This window comes from Nicotiana tabacum, chromosome 17, assembly GCF_000715075.1.
Source record: "Nicotiana tabacum cultivar K326 chromosome 17, ASM71507v2, whole genome shotgun sequence".
Taxonomy (NCBI): Eukaryota; Viridiplantae; Streptophyta; class Magnoliopsida; order Solanales; family Solanaceae; genus Nicotiana; species Nicotiana tabacum.
In genome coordinates, this window is record NC_134096.1 from 133,320,209 (window position 1) to 133,331,957 (window position 11,749).

The 11,749-nt window shown below is 36.3% G+C and overlaps 1 protein-coding gene across 1 annotated transcript; it reads left to right on the plus strand.

The window, feature by feature from the left end:
* Positions 1-2,165: 2,165 nt before the first annotated feature.
* Positions 2,166-10,194, plus strand: LOC107784018 (exocyst complex component EXO84C). The gene is made up of 7 exons (XM_016605067.2): positions 2,166-2,517; positions 3,409-3,503; positions 5,239-6,283; positions 7,625-8,140; positions 8,767-8,955; positions 9,602-9,738; positions 9,820-10,194. The coding sequence occupies exons 1-7, from the start codon at positions 2,416-2,418 to the stop codon at positions 10,064-10,066; spliced, it is 2,331 nt and encodes a 776-aa protein (XP_016460553.1). The 5' UTR covers positions 2,166-2,415; the 3' UTR covers positions 10,067-10,194.
* Positions 10,195-11,749: the final 1,555 nt, after the last annotated feature.

The following is an 11,749-nucleotide window of genomic DNA, read 5'->3' on the forward strand; positions in this document are numbered from 1 at the left end:
CGCTCTTAACCGTTTGTTCATACGATATCCGGATAAAAAGATATAAGCTTCGGAAGATGGGCGAATCAGAGGATGCCAAGCTAGCACCTTTTGACTTTTCCAAAGTTGATATATATTTTTTTTAACTCGTCTCTCTCCCTCTTCATTTTTACATAGAATTTGACCAGAGGACACCATAAACGGTCCTTGAGCTCTCTAATATTGCTTCAAACAAGACTATCATCTCGGACACGAAATCAAAAAGCGATAACATTAAAACGATCCCTACGACGTAAGTATCGCTATATCGCCTCTCTTTTTCTTTGTAGTTTGAGTTTTGGAATGTATGTAATAGTTAATAAAAATTCCTAATTTCTGTATTTAAGCTTTAAAATATCAAGAAAATTTGACAAATTCATTTCGTAATAGTTAGACCTCACGGGACGGTGATCGAAAGCCGTGAGTTCGAGTTATTTGACATATAGTGGACTGTTTTGTGGGCTGTTTTGTGTTGCCTTTGGATTGTCTATTGTGCTGCTGATTTATAGAGTTTGTAAGGATAAAAAATGCATGGATAAATGCCACATGTGGTAGTGTAGTAGGTTGGTCGCTCGTCGTTATAGTTACAAGCTAATTGATAACTTGTTGATTGGGTGTATTATAGTATATTTGGGAGTTTTGTTGTATTGAAGGTCCCAGAATGTAATTAGGTTGGTTTTGAGTTGCTGATTGTATTATGTTTGTATCTCACCTATAGTAGGCTTGAGGGAGCAGTAAAATCAGGGGAAATGCTGCCCGTTTTATTTTAGAATCGAGTTATCGTTTGAGATACGTAATATACTACTGCCATCTAAATTGTAAAGATCTTGATGATTAATAAGAAACGCCATGGGTGGTACAGTCTGTTCTTTTGTTCCATGGGCGGTAGAGTCTGTTCTTTTGTTCCATGGGCGGTAGAGTCTGTTCTTTTGTTCTTGGTTGAGAATGATGGGCCCGGTTGTCTGTTCTTTTGTTCTTGGCTGGGAATGATGGGCCCGGTTATATCATCCGGAGTTGAATTTAGAGTTGTCTCTAGTTGGTGGTACTGATAATTGTATGTGCTTGACTTTGTCAAGTTCTCGTCCGCTAGCATTTCCTTAAAGGTGTTAACCCTTTCTTTTGGAGTTGATTCAACTTCCATCGGAGTTGAAATATTATCCGGTGGGTCTAGGGGTTTTAGTGTCAATGGTGATAGTTGGTCCTGTGGGGATAGGGGTGAGGCCATCCAGGGGGAAGGGGATAATTCTTGAGAGAGTTTCTCTTCATGTCTTTTTTTTTTTGGTTGCTAATTATACTAAGTTTTATTTATTTTATTTTTTATTTTGCGTAACTACGTTATTGAATGAGATTATAAACTTATTATATTTTCTAGTCTAAAGTTGTATTGAAAATTATTTTTATTATGTTGAAATCTGACATATGTTAAAGTAATTTTTTTTGGTGGGATTTTAAAATTGTGTTATACTTATGGTTCCAATTTACTTGTTTTAGTAATATTAACTTGTTATTTCACATTATATGTTGTTTATTTTTTAGTTAGAATTGATAGATAATTTTGTCAAACATTTGCATAATGTTATGACATTATATTTATAAATATCAATTTATTTTATCAAACATGCATTCCATGATGTTCTTACAAAACGTATGTTTTTAGTTGTTATAAATAATTAAACTATTTATTATTAAGTTAGAAATATATATCAATCATTTTTACAATATTAATTATAAATATATGATTACTAATTAGTGTATATTGAAGAAAAAATATGCATCTTAAATATCAAATCTAATATTATTTATACTTATAAAAATTATTTATAGACATATATTTATTATATTAACTTTTAAATTTTGATAATTATTTTATTTAAAATTTAATTTAACTGTGTAATTAACTTATGCAACCAAACAACACGCTTGTAATTACAATGTAATTATGCTATAACAAACAAACAAATCGTTGTAATTATTAGGCTGTGTTATTACTACCCTAGTAATTATACCAATTCCAATTAGCGGATGGCTTTCGAAACAGACCCTTAAGGTGGACCGGAGGGAGTAAGTTTTATTTCACAAATGGAGATAAAGTAAAGTTAATGCAAATAATAGGCAATTATAAATTATGTATGCGCTAAACATAGTTTTGTTTCACAAAATCTCCATTTGCAAGCAAGCCTTCCCTCCTCCCCTCTTCCCCAAACAAAAAAAAAGAAAAGAAAAAAAAAAAAGAGGGGGAACCTCAACACGCACATGTAGAAAGGCTACTTATTTCGAATGCTGATTTCAAGTGAAGTCCAGTGAACTCTGTATCTCTCTTCATTTCCCATTTTCAACAGCTGCAAAGCGGAAAATCTACTGGGAGTTTGGGGGTCTGTTGTCGCTGTAACAGGAAAAATGAGGATGGAAAGCAGTGAAGAAGAAGATGATTTCCCATGTATCGAAAGTGTGACCCCCCAATCCAAGATCGACTCCATTTACCAATCCAAAACTGAAAAAGTACTCTCTCTCTCTCTCTCTCCTCTACTTCCGTTTCACCCCCATTTTGGTTAATTGCTGAGAAATTAAGTGTGCTAGCAAATTCAACTGCTCTTATCGTTGTGTGTGTGTGTGTTTTAAATTTTGATCAATATTCTGAACCAAATTTGTGACTACTCATCTGGGTGTTCTTTAGTTTTCATGGACTTCAAGTGCTGGAAGTTAAATTTTGGTGCTTTGATGAAACGTGCAAGTTTGTTTATTCTTTTCTTGAGGTTGATCTGTTTTCTGAGCTAAATTTGTGAGTTTCTGTAGGTGCTCCTTATTTTTTGAAATTCTTATTTTGTTTAGTTTCTTGGGGTGTCCATATTTCAAGCAAAAGCCTAGTTGTGCTTGCTGAAGAGGAACTGAACTTTTATTTTGGGAGTTCAAATTCAATTTGATTTTCTAGGTTAATTTTTTGAGTGCCGGAGGTAAAACTGTGGTGCTATTGTGAAATGTTGAAATAGTCTGTCTGATATTAGGCTTACGTCTTCCTGAAGTTTTATGGTCATGCATTTTTGTTTTGTTCCCAAATATGCATACTCCATTTCCTTGAGTAGGAACGTTTTGAAGGTAGTCCTGCTATGCTTCTTGCCTTTCTCCATTTCTGTTTCCATTAATTTTCCAATAGCTCATGGGGGAAATGATAATTAGTGTTGGAATTTACTGAGAATATATTTCGGAGCCCTGCAATATAGTTGTCTCTAGACCGTGGTTTAAGTTTCTCTAGTTGGGATATGATGGTGTCTTGCTTTCTTTCACATGTGAAATCAAAGAAATCTATATTTTCCACTATTTCCAGGGTGCTTGTTGATTCGTCATTTTTGTCTTTTATTGTGGTTACCCAGTTTAATGTTCCGAGTTGTGCAGGGAATTAGGAAAATCTGCTTTGAGCTTTTGGATTTGAAGGATGCGGTGGAGAACTTGTGTGGTAATACCCGAACAAAGTGCTTGGCCTTCTTGAGGTATTGGTTGATGAAACTCTTTTACTAGACCAAAAGTGGGTTGAAGATTATTCTGTTTCATCATTTCTTGCGACGTCTTCACAAACCGTGTTTTCTGACTTTCATATGGAAGCTGCGGTTACCATTCTGTTGAAAACTTAAAACTTACACGGATACAATAGAAAAAGCTATCTTAAAACTTTGCACTAGATGAGTAAACGTGCATCATCTTAGGTAAAATACAGGTACTACCACCTCAAAGAGATGTGAAATAGTGTAATGCATCCTTTCGCAGCTCGGAGGTAATGAAAACTATCTGTTAGTCTATGTATTTGGAGTCATACTTGAGTCTGACATTGAGTTCATGTCGGTAGCACATGGACACATTTCCCATGTCTAGAAGGACCAAAAGCAACCCAACTGTGTGCACTATTTATTAGTTTTCTCTTGATGTTATATAGTCTCTTGTACTGAGAATCCTTGCTTAGAACTGTATAGGAAATAGACTTGTCTTTCCATCTATTGGTTCTAAGAGCTCCCTCTTTGTTTTTTGTTTCTTTGGTTTGGGGGGGGGGGGGGGTTAATTAGTGAGAACTTTTGTTGTGCGATGACGTGTCTCAAACATGGAAGGAGAAACGGTAAGAAGCAGAAAGTGGGGAGATAAATCAGTCTAAACAGTGGTTATAAGCAAAGAATTAGAAGATATCTAATATTTAATTGGAAAAATGCACTTTGGCCCCTGTTTCATGTTTCCCTTCTTATAGGTAACCTTCTATTTTTTTTTTGTTTTGTTGTTTGTTCGTTAGTTATATTTTTTTAAAAATATTTAAAGAAGGATAATAAGAGTTAATTTAACAGAATAACAGTTGGATTTAACAAAATCTAGTGGTTCCATTATCAATTTTGATCAGAAGTGGTGCTAACACCAATAACGAAAGCTTTACGTGCTAGCATCACATTGCTCTTCTTATGTTCCTAATTATTATGGGATCCTTTATATTGGAGAAGGCTACACGACATAGTTTCTTATCGACAAAAACACAAGGAAGAGATGCAAAAGCACATTGAAAGAGAAAGTTACTAACTGTTCAACTTACCATCTCTAGATGATAATGTGGATGGTGTTAACAATCTCCATAGATTTAGGTCGACTGATTACTTGCATTTAGGCGTTCTGAACATTGCATGTCCAGCTGTTCTTTTTTGCGTTACTGGCTATTTTTTGCATTGAGCTGCTTTATGCATTATGTACTTGTTTTTTTCTACTGATCACCTTCAATTTATCATCTCCTGATCTATGTTATACTCCCTCCGTTTCAATTAGTTTATGCCTATTTGACTGGGCACGAAGTCTAAGAAAAAAGAGAATACTTTGAAACTTGTGGTCTGAAACAATCCATAGATATTTGTGTGGCTATAAATCATCTCATCTAGGGTAAAAGGGGAATTTTAAAGTTACATTGTTTCCAAATTTAGAAAGGGTTCATTCTTTTTGAAACTGACTAAAAAGGAAACAAGTTCATTCTTTTTGAAACGGAGGGAGTATGTGTTTTTCATTTGCCTTGATATACCCATGCCAAACGGGTGCAACTTGGATATGGGTCCTGTCTGCAGATTCTTTAAAATACACTGAATGATTGGCCAAAAGCGTATCAGATACTTATATACACTCTTATCAGATACACAACTGTAACTGAATCCATGTTATGGTACATGTGTGCAAAGGTTAACTTCTAATCTGTTGTTGTCATTGTAGATTGTCTGAGGAAGTTGTGGAAACAGAACATGAGCTCAATGAGCTTAGAAAGCATATATCAGCCCAGGGGATTCTTGTTCAAGATCTCATGAATGGTGTATGTAGAGAACTGGATGAATGGAGCCGAGCTAGTGGTGATGTCCAAGAAGCTAATGAAAGTCTTCAAAGCTCTGATTATGGTGATACCCTCATGAATGCCATGGAAGATGAAAACGTGTTATTCTTGGAGAATATTGATGTTCTTCTAGCCGAGCACAAGATTGAAGAAGCAATAGAGGCAATAGATGCTAAAGAAAGAAGTCATCCTGAGCTGAAAAGTTCAGGAGACACTTCATCTACTGAACCATCATTATTTAAGTCTGCTTTGTCTAAAAGAAAAAAGATGCTCGAGAATCAGCTGGTTGAGATCACAGAACGACCCTCAATTGGTATTGTCGAACTTAAGAAGGCCTTGTCTGGTTTGCTTAAGCTCGGGAAAGGTTCTTTGGCACATCAGCTACTTATTAAGTCGTACAGATCTCGTCTCCAGAAAAGTATTGAGGCTTTCCTGCCCCTTTGTCCTTGTTATCCCGAGACTTATTCGGCTACATTGTCTAACCTTGTATTCTCTACCATTTCTTTGACTACTAAGGAATCCGGCACGATGTTTGGTGACAATCCTGTTTATAGCAACAGAATTATTCAGTGGGCAGAAAGGGAAATTGAATACTTTGTACGGTTGGTTAAAGAACATGCACCGCCTTCTGATGGAGCTCCTGCTTTACATGCCGCAAGTGTTTGTGCTCAGGCCAGTCTTAATCACTGTAATGCCTTGGAGAAACAGGGCCTTAAACTATCGAAATTACTCTTGGTACTTTTGCGCCCATATATGGAAGAAGTCCTTGAGTTGAACTTCATACGAGCCAGAAAAGCGGTTCTTGATTTTGCTTCAAGTGATGAAGGGAAGCCTTTATCACCTCGCTTTGCATCTCCTTTATCTACATTCGCAACTACATCTGATACTCTGCTTGTTGAAAGTGGAATGAGATTCATATATGTAGTCAAAGTAAGGTCTCAATCCTTATTATTAATGTCCGATCATCTGATTGCTTACGTGTTAATACTGTATCTCAGTGCACTTAGCTTGACGAAGTGCACAGTGCCATTTTAGTTTGCACAATTTGCCCTCCTTCCTACATCCCCTTGTTTTCTGATTCCCCTCGATAAAGACTTCCTTCCTCTTGTTATAGTTGTATTGCAAGTTCTTCTGCATAACTTGGCTTATTGGTTTGCGTATTCTTGCAAGAATATTAAGCAATTTGTAACCTATAATGTTCTTTTTATAGACCTCCATGATTGTCCTTTTTTTTTTTTTAAAAGATGAACTAAGGTGTTTCATTAATAAAAGGCATCAAGAAGATGCAAAGTTACCGAAGAACAAAAGCACCAGAACACAAAAATACTAGTTTGTTAGCCCCTTTACATTGTGTCAGTCAAAACATTAGGGAACTAACAAAATCGAAAAATAGATCAGAGCTAATTACAGTTAAGTTAGTCCAGCAAAAAAGGTTAAGCAGACATCTAGCTTTAAGAGAGTGAGTTGGAGTTGAGATCCCATAAAAACATCTATGATTCCTTTCATTCCACTAGCACCAAAAAGTAACTGCAGGGATCATCACCCAGATCTTCTTGATGGTCTTGTCAACTCTCCATGATTGGCCTTTCTAGACAGCTGAATCTGTCGAGAGACTGGTAGATCAAATCCAGATGCTTTATTCTCTTCATTCTTCTCTCTCCCCCCCCCCCCCCTTCTCTCTCTCTCTCTCTCTCTCTCTTTCTCTCGCTCGCACACACACACACACACTCTTGTATATTCAACTACTTGATTCATTAGCAGAAATAGGAAGAACCTTGGGGTCTAAAAAGTGTCTACTTGGTCCAAGAAAACAAATATTTCTTGAGCAGAAAATAGTATAAAAAATGGAAGTGCCACTCTGTCAAAGAACCTTTCTGCTTTGCAGGTGAAGAAGGGAGAAAAAGAGCCATGTCCTGTATGTAACATACTTATAGCTGCATATTCAGCATGGTGGCGCAACTACTATTTACAATAGTGCAGTATATATGAATAAGTGTGTGATTTCTTTCTCTTTCTTGGCACATGATTTCTTTCTCTTTCTGCTGGATTCTGCTAGCTGCAATATTAGGATGACCTACGATGTTGTGCCACTTAAATAGATATCTCAAGTATTTTTCACTGCTCAAGTAGGAGCAAAGATTGATTTTTGAGATTGCTTTGAACTGCAACATATGAAAAAGGACAAAAGAACAATAACAGTGCATCAGGTGTCTGTTTCGTTTAATGATGGCTTAATAATAATTTGTTCAGCAACTTTCTCCTCTTTTGCAGGAAATAGTGGAGAAGCTCACCCAGTTAGTCATTCTACATTTTGGAGCTAACATATTGACCAGAATTTCACATCTTTTTGACAAGTATGTGGATGCATTGATTAAAGGTCTACCTGGACTCTCTGAGGATGACAATCTCACAGAGCTGAAAGAACCTGTTCTTTTTAGAGCTGAAACAGACTCTGAGCAGCTTGCTCTATTGGGAACTGCATTTACCATTGCTGAGGAACTATTGCCTATGGTTGTATCTAGAATTTGGAATGTTCTAAATGAAAGCAAGGAAGTGGGTTCTGAAAATATGATGCCTGCCGCAAACAATACCGTAGAGCTCAAGGACTGGAGGCGTCAACTTCAGCATTCGCTGGACAAACTTAGAGATAATTTCTGTCAACAATATGTTGTTAATTTCATATACTCAAGAGATGGTGATGCACGATTAGATGCACAGATTTATTTGAGTGGTGTCAGGGAAGATACAATTTGGCACACCGATCCGCTTCCTTCATTGCCATTTCAGGTACTGTAATTCCCTTTTGTCCTAGTTCCCAAAATGATCCTTACTAATTCGTGCTGTGAATAGCACACCCTAGCTAATTCTTTTGCCCATTTTAGTTTGTTCACTTCTTTTTCCCCTTCGCTAAAATGGTGCGAGATTAATTTAGTTTTCCTTTTTGTGAATTGGAAGAACTGAATGTGTAATTTTCCTTTATCCCAAGTGAATTAATGCTTCTTCTATTGAGTTTCTGGTTCATCATTTATGTTCCTGTTAGTATGTAACTCCACTTTCAAAACCTTCAGCTCCAGTTTTTTCTGCTTGTCACCTATCACTGCTTTATAGCAGCAACATAAGGAGAATCTTTTTATTTTGTTTTTATTAGACAACCATTCATCAAATTATTCAGCTGATGCTCGTTAGGCTTTATTATAAAGCTCAAGCAGGGGGTGCTCCCTGGGATTTGAAATTTGAAGCATTATGCTCTGAAAACATAGATTTATGTGGTCTCTCTGATGGTCATTTAGAACTGTTTGACAGTTCTTATCAACCTGCCCAAGTTCTAATGTTCTGCAATTTTTTCTGGAGTGCTTTCAAGAGTTTCTGCTAAATGAGAACCTTATAAAATACTTCACTGTTCAAATATGTAGGCATTATTTGGTAAGCTGCAGCAATTAGCAACTGTGGCAGGAGATGTTCTTCTAGGAAGAGAGAAGATACAGAAGGTTTTGCTTGCCCGGCTGACTGAGACTGTGGTAATATGGTTGTCTGATGAACAAGAATTTTGGAGTGTTCTAGAGGATGAGTCGGCTCCTCTGCAGCCGCTGGGTTTGCAGCAGGTATTTTGTTTTATCTACTACCTTGTCTTTAGCTGTACTACCTCAAATATAATACAGTGTAGCACAATTTCTTCTTTACTTTTCCCCTCCTTATCACCTGTCATCAAGCCTACTTCCCGAGTTTTTCATTCAATTCAGAATGGTGTGTAGGAGCTGTTATAACTTTGTTTAATTTGAACTCTGTATGAAGAGTAGCACAACAGAATAAATTGTATGGCTCTATTGCAGATTCAAGTCCTCAACTGTAGAGAAATTCCTGAATGGACATTTCTCAAGGATATGTAGTTGGGAATAGGACAGTGATTAATATCTTACCTTTTTCTGAAAGTAACTCTCTGGGTATATAGGTGTTTGAAAATGAGGGTATCTTGTCCATGCCCTTATTACTTTAGCGGTTTAGCCCAATCAGTGTAAGATGTTAATTGGTTAGTTCAACAGTTAAGACCTTAAAGTATTCTCCCATTAGCCGTTAACTTTGGTGAAATACCAAAATGATACCTTAGTCTTAGACCGGGGTATTTCTATGTTAACATTCAGATTTCTGATATTCAACACGAAATACTCCCTTTTTAAGCAAGTATTTTGATTTTCTATAGGTTATGATAACACCTTCTCCCTATCTTGATATCAACTTTTTGTTCGACAGTTAATTCTTGACATGCACTTCACTGTTGAAATTGCACGATTTGCTGGCTATCCATCCAGGCAAGTGCATCAAATAGCGTCAGACATAATTGCACGTGCAGTCAGGACGTTTTCTGCCAGGGGCATAGATCCACAAAGGTATACCTTGTTCACTTAGCTTACTGCTTTTCACCTTCCTTAGGCGTATGCTCATCATTGAATATGTCTTTTCTTTATCAGTGCCCTACCTGAGGACGAATGGTTCACGGAAACTGCAAAAGGAGCGATAAACAAGCTTCTCCTAGGTGGTTCTGGATCAGATACATCGGAGATTGATGATGAACACCTCATTATGCATGATGGAGGGATGTCGGACTCTGATGGATCGCCTTCCTCCCTCTCAAGTGTTGATAGTTCTGAGTCATTCGCTTCTGCACAAATGGGCGATTTGGATAGCCCTGTGTATTTCTCTGATCCTGAGAGTTAAACAATGCTGTCTAATTACTTCCAGTGACTTGCATTAGAAAAATATTTCTGTTGCAAGTGTGTGTGTTATGTTAGGATGGTAGGAGAAATGTAAGTACTTGTGCGTAATACCCTATATTTTTTTTATAATGGTGTATTGGTCATTAGCATAATAATAATAATAATAATTATAAGAAACTAACTACAAAAAAAAAAAAAAAAACTGAATAAACAAAACAAAAAGAAGAAAGAATACAAGTGGGCTTAGCCCATTAACGTGACACAAGTTACGAGGGTTAGAAAAAAAAAAAAAATCAAAACAAACATCTATCTGCCAAATTGAAAGGGATTAGGGGAAGGGGATTAGGGGAAGGGGAAACGCAGACAGAAGCAACGGTTTCAGAAGAAAAGAAAAAAAGAAAAATTCCTAGAAGGAAAGGAAGAAAGCATTGAACGAGAAAAACAAAAGAAAGAAAAATCCCTAGAAGGAAAGGAAGAAAGCATCGGACGGGAAAAACAAAAGAAAGAGAGTCTCGGGTGTTTCTTTAGCGTCGAAGATCGTGTTTCATATCATCTTTCGCATACAATTCCTTGGGTTTCAGCACTACACTCCAGGTAGTTACATGTATTTCTCCTCTTTTAAGACAATGGAATTTTATATACATAATTCTGATAGGGCTGAGTAGATATAATTTTGGAATTGGATTAAGAATTTGAAAGATAAAGCTAAGAAAATTTGGAGAAATTCATGAGACTTTTTCTTAAATTAACTGGGTATATTATATGAATAGGTTGGAGTTGATAGATTAGTAATTACTCATATATGGGTAACTATAATTCGGCGAATTAAGAGTTAAATATAAAACTTGGGGGATTGGGTATTCTAAACTAGTGATGGATTTAGCCTAAACAAGAAAATTAACATGAGATCGATATTATGTAATTATAGATTGATTGGAGGAAGTTGTACGAATTGCTCGAGGTGAAGCATTTGGTATTTCGGCACGAGTACTGTGAGTAGTAATCTTACCGCAATTTGTGTTTTCATAACTTGCATGATTTACACATGATTTCTATTATGAATATGTTACCGATTATTTTGAGTTGCATATGGGACAAGTCTTTTACTCGATATGATACCGAATAGATTTTTGACATGATTACAGTTGTTTTAAATATCCTTGTTGTCATAAGATATGTTTTACCGTTACTTGAATTTACTGTTATCGAAATGAAATTACATGATTTGATAAGAACCGACATGCCCTATATTGTTTTAAAATATTTTTCTATGAGTATATACGGATACAAAGACAAGTATAAATGGGAGTAGACTTTGAAGGATCCGTTAGCTAACAGCGGGTTCGTTAGACCTGGTGCACCTTGTAATTACCGATTACCGTTATAACCCTCGCTTGTGGGAAGGTAGAACTAGCATAACGTTACCGATTTTCCTCGAGTAGGGACTACCGTTATATTTGACTTCTTGCGAAGAAGTCTACAGTTATACCGATTACATGATCCGTTCATTGAAACCTTCCAAATGTGAATATTGATATTATACAGTGGTTACCGAACTTATTACTGAATTGTTAATTGTATTATACTATAAGAAAAGCATGATGAGACTGAAAATTATTTATTGTTTCTGAAAGGGCATTTTTATGTTATTTCTGTGTGAGATACTAGCATGCTTTCTGACTTG